Below are 23,523 nucleotides of genomic sequence, written 5' to 3'. Positions count from 1 at the left end.
ATCCCGGAGAGGGAGGGGGAAGGGTGAGCGAACGGCTGTGTGGTGTTTGGCTGACAGCCGGGCTAAACCACAACACCTGGTAATAGACATTTCTGTAACTTTTAGTAACTGATAAGAAGCAAGTGAAAATAAAAGATAAATTCCTGGACCACGATTCAAGTACTTCTTAAATTTGAAGTTAAACAGCAAAATGGACACCAAGCTGGGATTTTAGATTGACTATTATGCATGCACTGTAATTTTCCAGCAAAAATTCTGTAAAGATTTTGGGCACAGATCTTTCATGCTTTGGATTCATATAATGAATCCCAAACTCAGAACCATAGAATGGATCTGAATATGGCATTACTACCTGTTGAGTAAATGATGCATGAAATAAAAATGATATATATAAGAGGCCCTAATGGCTCTAAAGGAATGGCTCTTTAAGATAACCTGAAGTGGCTTACATATGAGAACATACATATAACATTTTTTATTACAATCGACAAAATGCACAGATTTTAATATAAAGAGATGGTATGATAGTTGTAGGCAGGGGTGGAAGTGGGGGGGGTGAGTGGGCAGGCACATACGTTTGCAAGGAATACCAAACAGTGCAACTTGGAAAGATTTTATTTATTTATTTATTTATTTATTTATTTATTTTTTAAGCAGAAGGGAGGAATATGATATGTCAGGGTAAAGCTCTTATCTTGTGCACACTGACAGAAATTGTGATTACTGCTCCAGTGCAGATGTCAGTACAGCCTAGGGAAGGTAATGTTTACTCCAATCACTCTCAGTGTTGGTAGAGCAGCTTGACTTCAACACATAGTAGTTCCACTGAGGGTACTTTGCTTTTCTATGATTTTGTATGCCTCTGTTCAAATGTTCCTATCAGACCTCTGCACTGAAGGTTCTTTGTAGCCAATCAGACCAGTCCACAATGACAGTATATATTTTTCCACAAGTTTCTGATATTGTTCTTCTGACAGCTGTTGATCTGTGGCCAGTGCCAAGGCTTGTTACACTCAATTCTTGTTCACGTTATCCTATTTGCCATGGTTTGATACAGTCTGTTTGCACTGTACTAAGCTCTTGATCAAGTTTAGGGCATGATACTTCCATGTCACGGAATCACAGAAGCAGACTTACTGAAGGCATCTCCGGGTAAAAACTTGTCCAACCCCCTGCTCAAAGCAGGACTACCTACAGCAGGGTGCTCAGGACCATTTCCAATAGGATTTTGAGTATCTGAAAGGACAGAGATGCCACAGTGTCCCTGTACAACCTTTTCATGTGTTCAAACATACAGTCAAAGAATACCAAAAATAATCAAACAAACAAAAACTCTTTAAACTGAATTTCTTGTATTTCAACTTGTGCCCCATTTCCTCTTGTCCTTTCACTTAATATCAATGAGAAGAGCCTAGCTCCATCTTTACTCACTCCACCATCAAATATTTATCCAAATGTTGATAAGATCCCTTTGAACCATCTCTTCTCTGGGATGAACAGCCCTGTCTCTCAATTCTCCTGGTATGTCCCTTAATCATCTTTGCAGCCTTTCGTTGGAGTCTTTCCAGTATGTTCATATGTCTCTTTTACCAGGGAACCCAAAAATGGATGCAGTACTCTAGATGCAAGGTAACTGGCCTCCAGCTGAATATTATAGCACTTCATACACTTCACCACCCTTTGAGCCCAGGAGTTCAGCCAGTTTTAAATACACCTTGCTGTCACTTTATCTAGTTCGTATTTTACCAGTTTGTTTATGAAGGTGTTATGAAAGACATTGTTGAAAGCCTTGCTGAAGAGAAGATAATATCCATGGCTCTACCCACATCCACCAAGCCAGTAATATAATTGTAAATGGCTAATTGTCTCAGCATTTCTCCTTAACAAATCAAGGCAGACTACTTCCAGTCACATTTTTTTGTGCTTCATGCATATCAAAATGGTTTCCAAAAGGGTTGGTTCTGTTGCCTTTCCAGTGATCAAGGTGAGGCTGACCAGCTTGTCGCACTTCATATCCCCCTTCTTTCCTTTCTTGAAGATGGGAAATGCATTTGCTTTTTTCCAGTCCTCAGGAACTTCCTCCAGTCACCCCCACATTTCAAGTATAATTGACAGTGCCTCACGGTGACATTTACCAGCTCGTGGGTGCATTCCATCAGGTCCTGAGAAATTATGTATGTCCAGTTTATTTACATGTTCCCTAGTCTGTTCCTCCACCACTAAGGTTAATTCTTGCTTGCTTTGGATTTTCTCTCTGGTCTGGAATTCCTGAAGGCAAGTCTCACCAAGGGGAAAAAAAAAAAAAAAAAAAAAAAAAAGTGAAAGTACTTTGGCCTTTTCCATGTCCTTTTTTCACAAGGGCCCCTGCACCATTAACAGAATGCCTGCATTTTCCCTTGTCTCCTTTTGCTGCTAGAAGATATATCTGTAGAAGGTATAACACATCTGTGTTTGGAATTTGTCATCAATGCACTGTAGAAAATTTGTGGATTGCTTGTGATTTGCTGTGTTGTCCCTCCAGGAGATCTCAGGGCAGTTCAAGACCCCAAGCGGACCACAGCCTGCAAATATGAGCTACTTCCAGTTGTGTGAAGAAGGCAGACAATTGCCTTCTGCACTTCTGCATCTACTTCTACCTTCTTATCTGGCAATCTGTAGTACTCACCTACCACCTCATCACCCACGTTGTTCTAGCCTCTAATCCTGATCCACAAGCTTTCAGCTGTCTCATTGTCTGTTTCCTAGGCAGTGCTCCATGTACTACTGCTGTTCGTTCATATCAAGTTCAGGTCTGTCCTGGTCTGTCCTTCATAAAAATATATCCAGTATTCTATTTCAGTTCTCCAGTTGTGTGAGCTACTCACAACATCTCTGTGACTCCCTTGAGATCATATAGCTCTATAAGGGCATGCAGACCTGTACTTAGTCCTGTTTGTTTGCCATGCTGCATGCACCACTGTACAGGCATTATAGTAATAAAACAGTAATGTACAACAACTTTAACAGTATGTTTAACAAAGTTTCTCTGCATTCATTAGGTAATTTGGACTATTTTCTCATTAAATCATTAGTAAGACAAAAAAAAAAAAAAAACACAAACGTGTCTGCATATATGTATAATATTCCTTTTTGTCCATAGGAATACTTTGAGTGTAACAGGAAACCATCTGGAGGCAGGATGCAACATAAGTAGCAGAGGCATTTAGACAACAGGAAGGAGATGTAATTAACTTCTACTTCAAAAACTTCTTCATATATCCCTCAAGCAAATTATTGAAACTCTTATTTCTAAATACTTCTGTGGTGTAAAAATCTTTCTCTTCATGTTCTGATTTTAGTTTTCCAAATTTGAATGTGTCTGTGAACTTTTCAGATGCAAGCAGACTTAAATTAAGTTTGATAAATTTTGGCAAACAAGATAAAAGAGCTGTCAGATCAGTCATCATAAATTGGCTGAGAAAATATCTTCTGAAGAGGTTAAGTCCTGTTTCTTTCTTTTGGTGAAGCACTAGTCACAGATCACATTCAGGAGTGCTGAATTTTAAGGTCTCTACATAATTAAGCAAGTACAGAAATCTTGACTCTGAAATCCTGAAAACATTTTGTCATGCTTAGCCATTTTAAGCTGTGATAAAAGGCAGGTTTTTTTAGATACCTAAAAAACTTTAGAAGTAAAGAGAACACAAATGTGCAACAAAAATCATGTTTCCTGCTTTGTATGGGGCTCACCAAGGATATATCCTGTTGTTTAGGTGTTTGCAGACCTTAGCATATGTAATTGTCTATTTTAGAAAGATATTTTGATCAATACTTGCATTTTTCTTCAGTTTATAAAGTACATTATCTCAAGTTGCATGCTCCTTATAATTTGGTTGTCATGAGGTTAGAAGGGTCAAAGGACTAGACAATGAAAAGTATTATAGATTCTTTTCCCACTAAGCTACTATATTGAATACCAAGTTACTAATGCAGGAAATTAATAAGGGTTGATTGTATGGTGCTGTATGTAAAAAGAGATTCAAGTGGTCTCATTCCACAATGTTTATAGCAAAGATAAAAATTATTTAATATGTTTACATTGCAATACTTTCTCCATTAGATGGTGTGAAATTTAAAGTCAATGCACTTGTTCTGAGAAAACAAACAAAAACTTTAAATGTCAGGTCCAGAGAACTGAAATAAAACAAAGGGAAGTATTTTTTTTTCCTTCCTGCACTAAACAGTGCAGTATATATGCAGTATTATAAATAATAATAATAATAATAACGGTAATAATAATAATAAGATAATTCAGACAACACACATTTTTTGTTTGCTTATTTTTTCAATTTTGTTGTTGTTGTTGTTGTTTCCTTAAGCTATGATTGTTGATCTGTAAGCTGTTGTTGTTGATCTGTAAACTATCATAAAAATGGTATGACAACTTATTTTGGGACCCTGGATGTTACCAAATCCAACACACCTCTCAAAGCTAAAGACAGAAATGTTTGACTGGGGCTTTGTGCAGTTCAGTTTTGAAAATCTCCAAGGATGAAAGTTCCACATGTCTCTAAGGGTAACCCAGTACTATGGTTAGCCTCTGTAATAGTGATATTTTTTTCCTCATATCTAAATGGAATATCCCGTTGCAATTTGTCTCTTGTCCTTTTCCTGCGCACCATGGAAAAATCTAACCCTATCTTTTCCATAGCTTTCTTCTATGTAGTCAAAGATTGGATGTTCCACCCAACCAATGCAAAATTTTTGAAACTATAAATATATATTTTCTTTACTATACATATAAACATATTTTCTGTTTGATTCAGCTCCTCAAATAGAGATCTTTAAAATTTTATATTATTGTAAGTATAATAAACATCATTTACAGTAGTATCTTAAAGGTATAAACACTTTGGAAACTTGAAATATTGTTTACGGGTAAAGAAGAAGCACGCCTTGCATCTAACTAAAGCCAAGAATTTTCTGTTAGCTTGATAGAAATCCTAATAGTCTAAACATTATTAGTCTGGATCTTGGTGTTTCAGAAAAAGAAAGAATAGTAATGTGTTTGGAATTGTTATTCAATTGCTTGAGCATGCTATGTCAGTGTCTACAAAGAAATAAGTCTGCAAATAAATCTTCCAACTCACAAATTTCAGTGTCATGGAATTAAGTAAGAATTTGGTCCCACCTTAAGGATTTGATCCCACATTAAGGATTTGATTGTAGATTAGAATTAAAAAAAAAAAAAAAAGGAAAGAAAAAAAAGATGCTGTACCAACTACTCAGGTCTTGACACATCCAAATTTTGGATGTGAATAAGACATTATTCTTAAATGTCTTAGGACTGGCAAGTTACCATATACAAAAAGAAGATACATTCTACCATCTTTTCAGAGTCTTGGACTCAGTTCTGCAAAATGTATGCAGGTATGAACATAGTTGTACTAGGTTTCTCCAGTAAGCCAATACAGAAAAGGAGATACTTTCTGTGAACAGATCCTCATATTAACTTTAAGGAGAGATTTCAGATTTTATTATTTTCTCTAAATCCAAAGGAAGTAGAAAGTGATTGTTGCCAGTTTACGTGTCTCTTAGGGAAAGGCATGATCTGGACCCAAGATAACAATATTTTCTAAAGGTGTGTGTCTTTCTTTGTCTAAGTATATATATATATATATATTTTTTATTTTGTATATCTCTCAGGTATGTGCTATTGATGCTTTAAGATTTGCTCCCTTTTTGAGGGAAGTTGTACAAGAACAGCTCTTGAGATTTAAGAGTTGTTTGTCAGGTGACAACTTATTCAAGGTTAAAATGTGTCCATCATACAGTTTTGTCAAATAATTCTATTATGTATCCAGAGATTTTTGAGAAATGAGATTATTTTCTAAGAGGTACCTGTCAACTTAATTTTAAATTGATTTTTTTAGGTAACTATAAATTTTGCAAAATTCTAATAAGTACTATTAATAAATTAGTTTAAAACCATAGTGCCAGCAACTTGATGTACATGATAATAAAATAGATTTTAGTGATGTTTATGTTACAAATCAAGAGAAATATAGAAGTCCATTATTCTATTGAAATTCCCATTTTGATTTTATGTTACTATTTCATTAAAACATTCACAAAATATCTATATTTTGTTAGGTTTTATCAAAAAAATATTTCTTTTTTTCCTAATGTAGCCAACTTGGTAATATTTGTCCAAATGGAATTCAGAAGTTGGAATATTTAAATATTTATTTAAATATATGTTTCTTTTTGGAAGTATAGTTTTTGAGATGGCAAGAAGGAACTTCAGATGAAGATGAATCAATAATACATTTTGAATCAGTCTTTAAAAGTAGAAGGATTTTGTAGAAAAATAAAATTCAAGGAGGGAGCTTGGGCAACATTTGAATTTCAGAAATTGTATGGACAGAATTTTCTGTTCAACTTCTTAATTGTTTTTATCATAACAAGTTTTTACATTTACCTAGTGTGAACCCCTCTTCAGTTTACACCCATTGCTTCTTGGTCTCTGTGCACCACTGCGAAGAGAGCACCTCTGTTTTTTCCTTGTAGACACTGGGAGCTGCTGTTAGCATCCCCTGAAGCTACCTCTTCTCTGGACTATACCAGACCTGTTACCTCAGCCTCACCAGTGCTCCAGTCCTGACAGTCCCGGTGATCCTTTGCTGAATTCACTTTAGTTTATCAATGTCTTTTTGGGAGGGGAGGTGGGGTGGCCAGAGCAGGAATTGTTATGCAGTGCTCTAGAAACCAACAGAGCCAAACCCATAAGAGGAGGATTGGAGGATAGACCTCCCCCTTCCAGGATGACTAGGAAACTCTCAACCTTCCCTTCATCTTGCTCTGATTTCAGCAATGTTCTGCATTTTCTTAGATTGCAGCAAACATCTCAGAACACAGGAAAGTTTCTATTTTCCATGCTGTGGTGTGGATGTGTGCTGCTCATTCCTAGATCACTATCTTCATCTGCTTTCATGAAGGCTCCTTTCTAGGTGTGTCTTTCACATCCTGCCCACCGCACTCCTCATCCAAGAGGGATGCCAGTGGGTGCCAAGGGGAGAGCCATCTCTTCCTCCCCTCAGCTGATGTTAATGGCACTAGATGCTGAAACCAGGATGAGTCCAACAGCCTTCCTCCCCACCTCATTTTATCAGAACAGAAACAAATATGTTTTGCACAGTACATTGCCATCAGATAAATAAAACAAGTACTGCTTTACATTTTTAGGTAATGGTCACATTCCTATTTTACACATTAGCATAATCATCTTTGTCACTGTGATCATTCTGCCATGTTACTAGAAAATGTATGCTTGTCCAATTGGAAACTCTTCAGCACAGTGTTACTCAGATGAAGAACACTCACAACAGGATGTACTGCTGTAGGCAAACAGCCCTGATTCTGATAATCTCACTGAAATGCAATCTATTAACCATTAACATAATTCTTTAATTATTTATTCAGGTGTTGCAAAACAAAAGGAAACAAAACCTTAATCCCTTACGGAGAACACCTTTCCTCCCCCTTTGCCTGCTTCAACATCACTACAGATTCCTCCTGTCCCTTTCCAGTCTCCACTCTTGCCTTGCTACTGCCCCATCTCACACTCAGAACCTCTGGTGAGGAGGATGGGGGTGTGCATGAGGTGTTAGCGTCTGCTGGTTTCCTTTTTTCCCTGATCCTTGTTTCCCAATCTTCTCCTTTGCTCCAGCATGGGTTCTTCCAGGGGCCACCCAAAGGGATGTAGCTTATTATCTGTCCTTTTCATTGTGTCAGCTGTTCCCCCTTATGGCTCTCCAGTGCTGTCACTCATCTAAAGCGGCTGCCGCCCTTGCCCAGCTGTGTCTGAGCAGAGGCTGCTCAGACAATTGTGCTGGTATTGGTAGTGTTTTCTCAATAGCATCACTCATTTTTGTGGTTTTGTCTCAGAAGAGGCAAGTTAGGAGGCAATTTATTACATTTAACTTCTGCAAGAGCACAGTTTAAGCTCCTGAGCTTCCTCACCTTTTTAGCTACAGAAGCAATTATTTGATTTTTTTTTTTATTATTTTATTCTTTTTCTGGCTGTCAAATCTGTATAAATTTTTACAGTTATACTGAACATAGAAGTGCAAAATGAAGGATTTGAGGATGTGAATCATGTCATTTTATAATCATTCCTGGGTTTATTTGGGATCTAAAATCCCTGTGAGTTTTACAAGTCACAGCACTAAGCCAAAGCAAACGAATCTTCCATGTCCTTAAGAGATGTTTTATGTCCCTTTCTCAAAAGAAGGATCAATTTTATGGAAGTCATTAATGACAAATCTTCATCAAAACTATCCTTAAAGATTTTCAGTTGAAGGATGTTTAGTAATTATTTTCATTTACATTTCTGAACACCGTTAAGACTATTCTGAAGATAATTTACAGGGAAAGGTAGTGTGTGCAAAGTAGTATTCTTTAACAGAGAGAAATCTGCTAGAAAATGACAGTGCCTATGGAGCTCCTTACAAATATTTTTGTGTCGATCTATGTAATTTATTACTGAATTTATTTGCAAATTTCATAGATAACTATATAGCAGACTAAAACTGACTAAGTTTTTCATGTAGCAGGTTACTGTATCCTCAGGTTTCTCTTTCTTCATTCTGACAATTTTCCTTTAAAAGATCAGAAATATTTTGTGCTAATAACCCTGTGAATAGTAGCTGTGGTGAGTTTTAATATTACAGTAGAATTTGACATATTAATCTTAGTTGATCGTACAATAATAATAATAATAATAATAACATATTTGTAAACACAGAATTACAGAATGGTTAAGGTTGGAAAGGACTTCTAGAGACCATCTCACATCTAGAGAGGGTCTAGAGACCCCCTGCTTAAGCAGGAACACCTAGAACAAGCTGCCCATGACTGTGTCCAGGTGGCTTTTGTAGGTCTCCAAGGAGGGAGACCACAATGTCTCTGGGCAATCTATTTCAGTCCTCCCTCCATCATGTACTGTGGAGAAGTGCTTCCAGAACCTCGTGTGTTCTAGTTTGTTCCCATTACCTCTTGTCCTGGCACTGGGCACCACTGAAAAGAGCCTGGCTCCGTTGTCTTTGCAGCCTCCTTTAAGGTACTTACACATATTGATAAGATACATAGTTAGTGTTACCTGTCCGCCTATACTAATTATTTGCAAAATCATTGGAGTTTCTAAAAGAATTGATTGCTTTTAATGTAAAGATATTTTGTGATCTTCAGACAAGGTAATTATTAACGTGTATATCTAAAAGAACTAATTAATATGACTGTTACGTGATTAAAAGGGGACAGTAGAATGCTGATTGCTTTAGGCTGCTCATCCAATTTGCCTGACATAAGACTTTCTAAAATTTAGACGAGCAGACCACACTACATCTGGAGTTGTACCTGAACTACACTAAGTGAGTAGTGAATTCCATAGATCACAGTAAGGCTAAGATCACAGTACAGAATAGTTGCTACAGGTCATCTCAGCTTTTCTTGATGGATTCCTTCTGAAGTGTCTCTGCTCATAATTTTTATTAGCTGCTATAAAATCATTGTTTTAGCTAGGCAAGCTGCTACACTGTTTCTTACATTATTCTTAAGACTAGATAACAGATGTCAATTACTCCGTGAAGTTGAGTTATACACTTAAGTTCAACTGCTCAATGCACTATAAATATCTAGATAGATCAGATGACAGAATGCATTGTGTGCCAAATTAAAATTTGATTAAAAATGCAATCTCATTGAACTCTCACTGAAATCAGTGAATTTGCATGGTCTATAAATCACACATAGTGTTGCCTGTCTTTGATCATCTGTCTTCTTGAAAATTACAGTTCAATGTTCATGTAATTTTATTGTGAATAGCACCAAAACCTACATGAATAAGCAGAAAATAAAGTTTAAATAAGAGAGGACTAACTAGAGGAATATATTTTCAAAATTCAATATGAAAAAAGGAACAATGAACAGCAAACAAGGAAGATGGTCATTTGTTTAGAAAACAAAATTTTATGAAATTAATTTTTACCAGAAATTACACAAATCTTTCTTCTTTTTCATGGCATTTAATAAGAAAATAAAAAATAGCATGTACTTTTGTATAAAATTAGAAACCTGTGTATGCCCAGAAAAAGCTGAAGAAAACCCTTCTAAACCTTTATACTCTCATAATCATCACTCACATCATAATAGCAGAGATACTCCCTCTCCTTGTGAACCCTCATGCATATTCAAATACAGATCTTCATTTGAATTCTTAATACCTCAAAAAGCTTTTCTAAGCCAACTCCCCACTTGCATATCACTTTGAAAAATCTTCCCCTTCCAGCATATGGTTAAGATCAGAGAAGTATGTTTGCAAAAAGGACATCTTGGCAGTGTGCATACTTTTTGCATTTATGCCTTTGTATTACATTTGCAAGTTTGACAGTTAGATAATTTTTCTGAATATGTGATAAAATAAATTTAATTTGCTTTTTGAAAATAGATAGTAGGTATTTTAAAAGAGTACTTTTTCTTTAAATGCCATCTATATTTGCTATGTATTTGGAACTGCATAATTTCAGATTGTACCAAGTCTTACCCAAGTATTGTCTTTTCATCACTCTTTTAAATCACTCCTATTCTCCTCCATGTTTGGTAACTGGAAATTAAAAGAACTAATATGCAGTTCTTTTAAGGCATTTAGGTGCTTAACTGCTGTTTAGATATTACATTTTGATTGCAGTGATTGTAATGGTAGATACTTACGTATCTTTGAGGATTTGCACCTCAGTGGTTTGACAGTGGTAGTTCAGAAAGTTGTGGCAAGGTTGAGAAATAGAGAAATATGGATTCTGAGTACAGAAATTACTGCAAAGATTATCTTTCCCCTCTTTCTCCCTTGTTCATATGTTGTTATTAAACTTGTCACCTAGTGATACAGGTTAGTCTTCATAAATATTTTCTCTCTTACTAGTTATTCTTTTATTTGTTATGTCAGAGCTGACATCTAAACAATTATGCTGTTTGAATGTGATAGAAATATAGAATATCGAGTATAGAGATACAGCTGCTAAAAGAAGACTCTACAGAAACAGTTATTAAATTTATTTGTGTTTTATGCACTCTGAAGTCAACTCCTGTTGACTTCAGTGTTTCTCAGCCTTCTTGAAGGCCTATTACCTTTTCCAGTGACTTCACAGTCTAAGGTACCAAATATTTTCATGGGGATTGATGTTATTTAGCCCTTTCCCAGACATGATGCCTTTGAGGATCTGACTACAAACTACAGCCAAAACAAAATAAAATAAAACAAAAACAAACAAACAAACAAAAAACAACCAGCTAGCCAACTAACCAACCAATCAGCCAAAAATATATATAAATTATACTGCAGGTGAAGTGATAAAGGAACACAGCAAAATAATTCTGTTGGTTATTGGGCTAATACTTGCATTACAAAGGCTAAGAAGATATATGGTATGCTTTTGGTTACATTAAGAACATTTAAATATTCGTATCACTTTAGTCACTTTGCTACACGAATCAGACCAAAATATGTGATGTTTTCTCAAGGCCATTTTGTTGATGGTGACAAAATTACATTTTGGCAAAAATCTCTAAGCAGAGATTTCTGAGCTCAGAAATAGCAGACTTGCTCATTGACACAGCCTCTATTTTTAAACACACTCACTCTATTTATTCTCTTAACTATTAGTATAGTATAGCAACATTTTTAATGAACAGCTTTTATATTACTGGGAACTAGGCTAGGTTTCTCCATAACTCATTTGTGAAAAGCAAAAATAATGAGTTCTGTAGTACAGCATTTTTCAAAAGCACTTATCTTTTTGAGTCTGAGGGAAAGCTATTCCAAAGTCTCTAGTGTTGCATGATACTCCTAATCTTCTGCTTTGAACTTGTTATATGTATTGAAAAATTATTCCACATATTACTATTTGTCTTCCCAGATTACATAAGTTTAATTCATTTAGCTATGAAAATTTATCTTTAAGAACTTTTTCAAACCAGCAGATGATAAAACATTTAAATCAATATTTAATGTAACCATAAAGGTCCTTCAAAGTCATTTAGCAAGTATTTTCCACATTGTTTTAATGGAAATTTTCCTTTTGAGAACTAATAATTAAAAATTATTCTCCTGATGCTCCTCAGTGCATAAAACCCAAACTTCATTATTACCTTTCATATACTGTTTTATTCCTTTCACAGTGAAGGACCTGATCATGTAATGTGATGAGGTTCCTCAGTTTTGTTTACTTATTTCATGCCTAATGCACTGGTTAATTCATAAGATTAAACCCAAGAAGTGTTTTTACTTTAGGTGGTCTATGCATTTACATAATAATCTAGCAAAACTTTTAAGGGACAAAGCCTGTTGTTTTAAACTCCTAAAAATTACTATAATTTAGAGGTCTGTTACATTTATTTAGAATTTTCTTCCTCTTAGGATCGAGCCACTATATCAGTTAGAATTCTTTATAGCTTTTGTTGTGTGATGCTATACTCTTTGAAAAAAAAAAATCCTTATCATTAATTTTTCAGCAATATTGGCTGTTTGTTTCAGGTTTTAGGGCACATTTAATTCATGGTAACATTCTAATTAAGCAGAAGCAAGAATTCCTTTTCAGATATGCTTCAGACATTTGGCTAATAAACTGTATAAGCGAGATAAAAAATGGGATATGGTATTTCCATCTCATAAAAAGGTTTTTCCATATAAGTTATCTAAAAGCACCACATTCGTGATCAATTTTATTAACTCACATAAATGTTTTTGACATGATATCCTCAAAAACAATTTTTGAATTATTAGGCATATTATACCTGTAAACTAGAAGATACACAACAATTCAGTCATTTTCTCTTACCTTAGTAAAGAATGAAATCTGTGAGTCACTGTGTGAGAATTGTTTTTTCGTGGAATTAGTTCTGTTGATGTCAGATATTTATTGTCAGATATTCTGTTGATGAACTGATATTGTAAATCTCCAATATTTACCTATTTTTTTCAGCATAAGATTGTACATTAGAAAATGGAAACTTATTTTGAAAAGAAAAAATAAAAAAGTATTTCAAAGGTTGCATTTGAAAGAAATGATCGATTAAAAAAATGAAATTACTCTGATGTAAACATTTTTATCATGAAATTATGAAATTGTCTTGCATCTGACATTTGGGATATCTTCCAGGAGTGGCTTTGTTTTGAAAACTGATCAGCTGTTTGAGAGTTGGAAAAGATTATTGAAGAAAAATACTTAATCATCTCTAAAGAGTCACAAAAATACAATTATGATCATACAAGTAGCATAAATTGGATAGAATTCTCATGCTTCTTTAAGTATGATGTGGCTGCTGCATGTCATGTGTCAGACTGTGTGTAATAGGGGCTAAACTCAATTTGTTTTGTGACAACATTTTTGGTTAAAGCAAAAGAACTCATTAAATTTTTGCATGATATTGTAAAATGAGTGGAACAATGCTAATAAAAATAATAAGGTTTTAAAAATATGTGCTGACTAAAATAATTTTGAAGTAATTAAAATCTGAAGGAATTACTTGTTAACACTAACTTTGAAGTTTCAAGTATAACTTGTATTTCAAGTATAACTTGTTAAAAAAAATGAAATAATTGGTCATCTAAAAGATAGCAACATTCTTTTCTCAACAAGAAGGGTGATTTTAATGACATTTAAGTTTTTGTTTGTTTGTTCATTTTTCACAGCTGAGGACGCTTGTGGAGGAACTATGAGAGGATCCAGTGGTATCATCTCGAGCCCCAACTTTCCTAATGAGTATCATAATAATGCAGATTGCACGTGGACAGTTGTGGCAGAGCCTGGGGATACTATCTCACTCATATTTACAGATTTCCAAATGGAAGAAAAATATGATTATTTGGAAGTAGAAGGTTCTGAACCACCTACAATATGGTAAGCTACACACTACAATTTTAATTTGGTAAAAAACAAGAGAGGGAAAATGTGGAAGGATAACTTTTGTGACTTTTGCCTTTCTCAATACATCAGGCTTTCTTAAAGCTAAAAAAGGGGGAGAGGGGAGACAGTTGTTACTGTTGCACATACTGATATATATGATGTATACTGATATGCTAACTGCATCTGTAAAATAATTTCAAAATATATTCCAAGAGTGGAATGTCAATATAAAAGGCACTGTAAACTTGTTCACCTCATTGTTTGCTGGTCTATCCATTCTAACCATTATTGTATTAAAAATGTATATTTTAAGACAGATTGGAAAGGGCTGTTGTGATGGTAAGGATTGGTGGAACCTTCAGGGAATTACAGGATGTCAGAAGGTGAATGGTGTATTTTCAGCACAGAGCTGGGGAAAGTCACTAGGTTTACACCTGTTGGTCACAGTTCTCTCTGGAGGAGTTTCTGCATGGAGAACTATATACGTAGTCTCATTTTATAATACGGTGGGGATATTGTCAGTATTGCACTCATGAAAATGAGTGTACAAATGTCTACATTTTCATCCTGATCTGAGATACAACACCCTGGATAGCCAGACCACCTTTTGTTTTTATTTTAGTTGTATATATGCTATCTTCTATTTGTAGCTAATTTCTATTTGTTTGTTGACTTTGAAGTAGTAAGAATATTTTTGCTAGGCTGGCTTCTGCAATTCCTGATCTCAGTGTAACTGCATTGCATAATACAAGGAGAAGAAATAGCAGTATACAAACTCTTTCAAGACCAGACTCACTTCACTGGAAAATAAATAAATAAATAAATAATGCAGTAACTGATGCATTCTGTGGTTTTCTGGCCTGGTAGTTTTACGGCACCAACATCATACTCCTCTGAAGAGATGTGAATATCAAAAATCCTTGTGTGTTGTATTGGTTTAAATATATCATCAGTTCACAAAGAAGGGGAGGTAAACAAAACCATAAATAACATTGATGCTCTCCGGGGAAATCTTAAGTTCCTAACTGGTTTACAAAGCATTATGAGAGATATGCAAAATAGGTAGATGCATTTGATAACAAGCAATTGGCTAGCCCTATTAAAGTCAGTAGAGCCTTGTTTTCTCATTTTTTAATTAAAATAAAAAATCAACCAAAACATAAACTCAATAAACTACATTATTTCAATTTTTTTAAAGAAAATATGGCAAATTAGGTCTACACTGTTTTGAACACAAATCTCAATTTCTACAAGTGATGCGTATAAAATATATTCTTTATTATTTCAATGCATAGTAGAATTCTATACACCGAATTTCAGCTTTACTGAATAGTCTTTCATAATTTGAGTTAATTCATACTGCCACCTACATAGTTAATTACCTGTATTAGAATATTACTGAATTGCCATTGTTTTCTGTCTGTTAAACTGAAATCTTTTGAACTAACTGTCAGCTAAAAAAAATTAAAACAATAAATTGTAATAATAATTAGTAACACCAATGACATATCGACAATATGAACGATCTGAATACCTAAATGTGCATTTGATTATATTTGAATGCATTTTATGTATTCAGTCATGAGCTTCAAACAACGACTTTTTTTTTTTTTTGAAAAAGGCTTTGGCTATACTGAAATGATATAATAAGATTACTTTATAAATGGAAATTCTCATATTATCTATTTACAAAACAAAAAATTACAATGCTAGTTTAATAATTTCTCATGTAGAGAAGCAGACTGAGAGTACATTCTTTTTTTCTTTAGCTTGTCATTTATATTCCTCAAATTAGATTGACGTATCCAGCTATGTAAAATTATCCCCCCCCCTATGCTGGGAAAAGTAGATTTGGAAACCTTAATTAACAACAATTTGTTAATTAGATTTATAGTGGTTATATTTTATATCCCCTTAGAATATAGCTTTTTTTTTTTTTTTTTTTAGAATATAGCTTTTAAAATATAGGTTTAGTTCATGACATCTTAATTTATAAACTGTACAAAGGAGTATAGTTCTAAAACTAAAACCAGACTCCTGATTTTTTTTTTTATTCTGTAAAGCAAATAGCGCATGATTGGTAAAATTACTAAAAACATATTGGTTGATCTGGATAGTAGCTTTATAGAATCATTTCTTAAACATTTTGTTGCTTTACATGACTATTATACCTACTGCTTTAAAACAACAACAACAAAACTATTCTCCTTCTGCACATCTAATTGTATAACAAAATAATTTCTCTTTCTAGGAAAAACAATGAACAAGAATATATTTAAAATTGATAGTCCAGGGTTATCCACAAGAAATGGCTAGGAATTCTTCATGAAGTGCTAACTTTCCATAATCTTCCAATCAGTCATTATGCTATTTCAGTTATTCCAAGTACTTTAACTAAGAAAATCCTGACAGGACATTTTCATTAAATACTGGGAAAAACTGCATAGATACCTTTCAGTCTTTTTCTGTCTGGTGTCAAGGCCTGACTCTGACATTTCATAATTTGAAGGAAGATGATTATTTATTTTTTTAATCATTTTGGAAGTGAAACTGACAGAAAATTAATAGTTTAAGGAAACTTTTCTCAACTTTTTTTTTTTTTTCTCAACAGAACAAAAAACTGAAATGAGATCTAATGAAACATTCCTTTTTATCTAAATTAAAAGTTAGGGTTTGAGATACTCATTGGTGAAAGAAGTAGCAATTTCATTATTAGATAATTTTTCCAGCATATGGAAGTTCAGAGTTAAACATTCAGAGAGTTTCTGAACAAATAGGAGTTTTCTAACATTGGTGTTTAGGACACTTACAATTTTTCAGTCTCTTATTTTGCTATTGTTCATTTTAAATCGAATAGTTTATACTCAGTGTGTAAAAAACTGGAATGATTCTCTAGGCTGCTTTGATGTTGTTGTCCTCAATTCCAGCACATATTCTAATATAAATTGTTAAAACAGCTGTAAAGACTAGTTAAACTGTATAGAAAAAGTGGTAGAACCTCCCTCCCAGAACTGGTGCTGCAGGACACAGCACTGTATGGGCTGCTGCAGGGAAAGTTAACTCCATCCCAAGTAGACCCAGTACAAATATATATTTCACACTGTCCTAGGAATACATTAAATCTATATCTTCTATTCTCAGTTATGGTTTAATTTAGCTATTTTTGAAAACCAAATTGACAATTTCTCTTCCTACATGTTTAGAGCTTGCTTATTAAGATTATGCAAGTGTATTAGACTAATTGAATTTGAAATGATTATTAGTTTTGAATGAACCCATACATTTTGGTGAGTATACTGGAAAGTGATTACTATTTGGTATTTCTAATAGAAGGCAGTAGTTGTCATAAAGTGTGGGCTTAGTGCTCTCATTCAGAGAGCTATTGCAGTAGTCTGAATTAGGATCACATTTTTTTTTCAAAGAGCATATAATTACGCAACTACCTTATTATTTGTTAACATGAAGATGTGCATTAATGTTCAGGTGTTTGAGAGCATAGCAGGGAGTCTCAACTATTGTAGAGAAAATGTACTTCACTTCTGCCTTGACAAAAGGAAAAAAATCTAAAGTTTTCAGATCTGTTCTCTCTGGGTAGGAATGCATTTCTAAGAAAATCTGTGCAGTTTTAACATTTGACCCACCACTGGCATGTCCATAAAAAATATTTTCTCAGTTCACACAGAGAAATTTCAAATAAGATGCAATTACTCTTTCTAAAGCAAAATAACTCACGTCTCTCTTACCGACAGTGTATTCTTGGGAATTTCAAAATATATGCTATTTGACTTTGCTAAGATGTAAGGGACACTTAGAATTTTTCATAGTAAATTGAAGTATTGGATTGTCTAGACCATTACTCTGTATCTGGTTTTAGTTAAATTATCATGTTTTCCTGTAGAAATCTAGATACAACCAATGTAAAATGGCATATATCAAATAATTATGGACTCATAGAATGGCTCAGGTGGGAAAGGACTTTAAAGAATCACCTAGATCAACACCCCCCTCCCTCCACCCCGCTGCCACAGGCAGCGACGCCACCCGGTGGCGTCAGTGGATCAGTTTTCCAGGGCCTCATCTAACCTGATCTTGAACACCTCCATGGATGGGGCATCCACAGCTTCTCTGGGCAACCTGTTCCAGTGCCTCACCACACTCTGAATGAAGAATTTCCTCCTAATCTCTAATATAAATCTCCCCTCATTTAGTTTAAAACCATTCCTCTCTTGTCCTGTCATTATCTGATTGAGCAAAGATTCTCCATTTCTTTTGTAAGTCCCCTTTAAGTACTGAAAAGCTGCAATGAGGTCACCCCAGACCACATCCATGCAGCACAAGTTCCCCTGTGGCCTGTGGAGAGGACCATGATGGAGCAGATCTCCACGCTGCAGCTCATGGAGGAGCCCCCGGTGGAGCAGGTGGATGTGGCCTGGAGGAGGCTGTGGCCCATGGAGAAACCCTGCAAGAGCAGACTCTGGGCTGGACCTGCAGCCTGTGAACCTGCATGCTGAATCAGTCTGTTCATGAAGGATGGACCATATAATACAAATCCATATTGGAGCAATTATTGAAAAACTGCTGTCTGTGAGAAGCCCATCTTGAATCAGTTCAGGAAGGATGGCATCCCATGGGAGAGACCCCACATTGAAGTAGGGAAAGTGAAGATCAAGGAGTAGCAGAGATGAAGCATTATGCACTGACTGAAACCCCCTATTCCCTATTCCCCTGTGCTGATCAAAGGAGGTAGAGAGGATGAAAGAGGAAGAAGGTGTTTTTAGTTAAATTTTAGTTTCTCACTGCTTTAGTCTGTTAGTAATAGGCAGTAAATTATATTAATCTCCCTATGCTGAATCTGTTTTGCCCGTGAAGGTAATTGGTGAGCAACCTCCCTGGCCTTAGCCCTTGAACCTTTTTTCATCACATTTTCTCCCCAAACTTTTTTTTTTTTTTTTTTCTTGAGGAGGAGGAGGGGAAGTGAGAGAGTGGTGATTGACGGGCAGCTATGCTCTTTGTGAAACCACCACAGTGAGACAGCTGCTTGTTAGATTACAGTGTGTACATAGTTCACGTATGGAGTCAAACCTGGTCACAGAGTTAGGTAGGTTCATTATGCTACAAATGAACACTTTACATGGACACGAAGTGATCCTGCTTTTGAAAATTAAGTTCCCACTCCTATTTCCAGTTCATCCCCACCTGTTGGCCCAGGCATTTGTACACTAACAAAGGAATTGCACCAGGAAGTGATGAAAATTAACCTTTTTTTTTTTTTTTTTTTTTTTTGTTCCTATGTTACTGAGAAGGTAGCACAAGAGTTGAGAAGAACATTGAGGCACATTGGGTGTGGAAGACTGGTTCTTGAAGAAATAGGACCACTTTATTTTAAAAGCAAAGCCTGAACTGTTTTGGTCTCAGGTACTGTAAACTGAGTCACAGTATCCATAAAGGGATGCAAATTTTTAACCTTGTAGGCATGGACTTCACACAGTTGATTTCCTTTATATTTAGAAATTTATTGTGTTCTCATGATGGTGTGCAGTATTTGATTCCAATTAAGGTAAACAATGTTAAGAAGGCAGCATTTTCTGCTGTTGTTGTTTTTGAAAAAATAAAAAATAAAATAGCATCTCCTGGTAGTAAAATGCACATTTCTTGAAGTGAGTAAGATTTCTGAAATCACTCCTAATTTCTTACCTTTCCTATGTTCATGAATAGTGCAAAAATGAACAAGCCTTATCTGAATATGCATGGTTTTATGACGATGATGGTGCTAATTAATATGTATGAAGTTATTTTCATCTGAAGTCAAAGAGCTATCCAAAAGCAGTTTGCAAATGAGCAGTTATACACCTGACAGACTTTCTTGGTACATTCTACTCAATAGGATCCATTTGGATCCATTTCCCAAAGTCTTACCAACACTGAGAAACAAATTGAAAGAACTGTCAAGACTCCTTACCCAGCAGGAAAGTATTCAGGTTTTTCTACCGTCCCACTTGTGCAAAGATTTACTCACTGCTGTCTCTGCACTTCCATGGCCCCTTTAAACCCTCCTTGGATGAAGCAGCCCTGAGTGCTTCTGGAATTGCTTATCTGTAACTTTTTTATTATTTTTTTTTTTTGTAGGAACCAGATAAATGATAGTCTAGATCTAGGGTGTTTTACTAATGAATTCTTAAGAACCATGATCTGTAATAAAAGCAAGCACAAAAAATATTTTGGAGTCTCTAACTCAGTGGTTTCTGGAGAAAAATGTATAGAGAGATAGGAAGATTGCTTGATAATTTAACAGGGACCGCTTTCACTTTGCTTACTCAGGCAGAATACTGCACTTGTTTTGGTATGGTCATTTACTATTGTCTAAGGATGACAATTAACGGGAGTAGCGAGGGAGACTGCTGCTCTCTTGACATCAGTGACTGAACTGGCATATCTCACAAGTAAGGCTGAAACAAGCCCCATTTCAGGATTCATGAGCTATATAGTCGGGGAAGGAGTATTACACATAAAGCAAAGGAGAACATAAAGCTTTAAAAAGGCAGAAAAATTAAACAAACAAAAACAAAAAAACCATGTAATTATCAAATTTGTTTAATCTGTCATTCATATAGGTTTCACACTTCCCTCCCATGTGTTCTGTGTCCCCATCATGATCTCTATTTGCCTTGTTCTGCAAAGTAAGCAAAAGGCCTCAGGACAAAAGATCCAAATCACTCTGGCTCATAGATTCCAGGTAAAAATCAGTACATTGCGTAAACTGTATGCATTCGTCATTTCAACTTTTATGTCTCAGGCCACAACGGTCAAAAGTGGAATTCAGATATGTAAATGAAACCCTGTGCCTCCATGAATAAATCCGGACAATAAGATAAAGCGTTGCTTATACGGGGCTTATGGGCTACTCAGAGCTTCAGATGTTGCTTCCTTTTTTTATGCTTGTCTATTGTTTTGCCTATGAAAATCATTTTAGGAATGGGTGCAAATAAAGTAAACCATTAAACAGCCTATAGCTTATGAACCTAAGATAACAATTTCTTTCTCTTAAGGATCAACACAGTGTCAGAGCAGATTTAGTAATTACATGCTATCTAATGCACAGGTAACCAGTCACACAGCTTCCTGGTCATAACATAACAGTCAGTAAAAAAGAAAATAAGTCACTCATGTCGGTTTACTTTTTCTGCATACAGTAGGTCATGCAAGTGAAACAAACAAACAAACAAACAAACAAAAACCCCACCAAAATGCAGTAAACTAGAGCTTTGAAAAGAAAACAAACAAACAAACAAAAAGGCCCTTTTTTTTTTCTTTTTTTTTTAAGCCTGTTCAAATAATTGTGTCAATTTCTATAAATGTTTTTATCCCAGCAACTTTAAACTATTTTTAAGGTTAAAAGTTTGTAGGTGTTTCAAAATGGAATAGTTAAATTTTCATTATTTCGAAACCTGAGGGTAAATTCATCTAAGAATAACTTTAAAATGTCAACATTTGAGAGATAAATGTAATTTCCTTTTGACCTACTTCCTGAACAATGTTAATGCTCTGATATCCTTTGTGAAGAAAGGTATAATAAAAATGGAAACTACAGAAATCGGAAAAAAGATGAAAATGGATATGAAAAACAATCTATATAAAGAGGGATAAAATAAGCTAAAGCTTTTAAAACTTGAATGAGAAAGGATAAGAAAGCCATTCGTGAAATATTTAATATTATATATCAGGAAATAAGGAATGTTTATTTATCTTTTCTGACACTAGAATAAATAAGGATTCTCAATGATTTATAAGACAGAAGTTTTAAAACAAAAGGTAGCACTTTTCTGTAGCATACATAATTGAGTTGTGGAAGTCATTGACATGATGTAGATAGCAAAATTATAAATAGATTGAAAAATGGATAAAAAAATTATATAAGGAGAATCTATCAAAGGCTGTATAACATAAAGGCTTGCTTGAGGGGTTCCATTTGAGAAGCTAACAGTCCATACTTACTGGAAGCTATATGAAGGGATGAATTTCTTTCTGGATAATCACATTTTCTGACACTCCTTGTGAATTATCTGTTATTGCTTATTATCAGACATAAAATATTAGTCTTGGTGTATTACTGATCTGACACAGCAGTACATATATTTTTACACACCTTCAAGGATATGATGGATATTATAAAAGACATTACAATTCCAGACCTGTCAGTAAGAGATTTTTGCATGGCATGCAAAACAAAGAAATTATCATAACTGAGATATACCAGGATTAAGAGTCAAAGTTTTGCATCTGTAAGACATTTTGTGGGCTGAACTTCAGAACTTCTCAGTTTATGTTATAAAAATATTCTGCCTTCATCTAAAGCTTGTGATAAGACTAGCCAAAGCTGCCAAGTCATTATTTAAGACTTCAGCAAATACAGAATCTACTATTTCACCTGGCAGCAGCTACCTAATGCTTACATAGGTGTTAATCATTCTTAAGATGTGAGCCATAATTTAATGTAATTTTTGCCTGGTTTCATTTTCCAGCCAATCAGGATTCTTATTGGACTTTTTATTCCCTTTATTAAAGAGCTCATTAATGAAGATATTTATATATCTTGGTTAAACCCACTCTTCTTTCTGGGCTAAGTAAACTTCTGGGATATTTCTATGTAAGTCACTGTATTGAGTTTAGTAGCAAGGTTTTGGTAGCGGGGAGCTGCAGGGGTGGGTCTCTGTGAGAAAGGCCCAGAAACTGCCCCATGTTAGATAAGGGCCAATTTCATCCAGATCCAAAGGGACGTGCCACTGGCTAGAGTCAAGCCAATAAGCGATGTTTTTTGTGCCTCTGTGAAAGCAGATTTACAGAATCACAGAATCGTCTAGGTTGGAAGAGACCTCCAAGATCACCCAGTCCAACCTCTGACCTAACACTAACAAGTCCTCCACTAAACCATATCACTAAGGGCTACATCTAAATGTCTTTTAAAGACCTCCAGGGATGGCAACTCAACCACTTCCCTGGGCAGCCTGTTCCAATGCCTAACAACCCTTTCAGTAAAGAAGTTCTTCCTAATATCCAACCTAAACCTCGCCTGGCACAACTTTAGCCCATTCCCCCTTGTCCTGTCACCAGGCACGTAGGAGAATAGACCAACCCCCCCCTCTCTACAGCCTCCTTTAAGGTACCTGTAGAGAGCGATAAGGTCACCCCTGAGCCTCCTCTTCTCCAGGTTGAACAACCCCAGCTCCCTCAGCCGTTCCTCGTAAGACTTGTTCTCCAGACCTCTCACCAGCCTCGTCGCCCTTCTCTGGACTCTCTCGAGCACCTCCATGTCCTTCTTGTAGCAAGGGGCCCAAAACTGAACACAGTACTTGAGGTGCGGCCTCACCAGAGCCGCATACAGGGGGACAATCACTTCCCTAGACCTGCTGGCCATGCTGCTTCTTATACAAGCCAGGATGCTGTTGGCCTTCTTGGCCACCTGAGCACACTGCTGGCTCATATTCAGCCGACTATCAACCAGTACTCCCAGGTCCTTCTCTGCCAGGCAGCTTTCCAACCACTCATCTCCCAGCCTGTAGCGCTGCTTGGGGTTGTTACGCCCCAG

The 23,523-nt window shown here is 35.6% G+C and overlaps 1 protein-coding gene across 3 annotated transcripts in view; it reads left to right on the top strand.

Moving 5' to 3' along the window:
- Positions 1–23,523, top strand: part of CSMD3 (CUB and Sushi multiple domains 3) — a 710,218-nt gene that overhangs the window by 192,936 nt on the left and 493,759 nt on the right. For all 3 annotated transcript variants that reach the window (XM_035546237.1, XM_035546236.1, XM_035546235.1), the window contains exon 5: positions 13,727–13,934. In XM_035546237.1, the coding sequence (XP_035402130.1) occupies positions 13,727–13,934 (208 nt within the window). The remainder of the gene's footprint in view (positions 1–13,726; positions 13,935–23,523) is intronic.

Source organism: Cygnus atratus, chromosome 2 (assembly GCF_013377495.2).
Source record: "Cygnus atratus isolate AKBS03 ecotype Queensland, Australia chromosome 2, CAtr_DNAZoo_HiC_assembly, whole genome shotgun sequence".
In the NCBI taxonomy this organism is placed as follows: Eukaryota; Metazoa; Chordata; class Aves; order Anseriformes; family Anatidae; genus Cygnus; species Cygnus atratus.
This window is presented reverse-complemented; position numbering and strand designations above follow the sequence as displayed.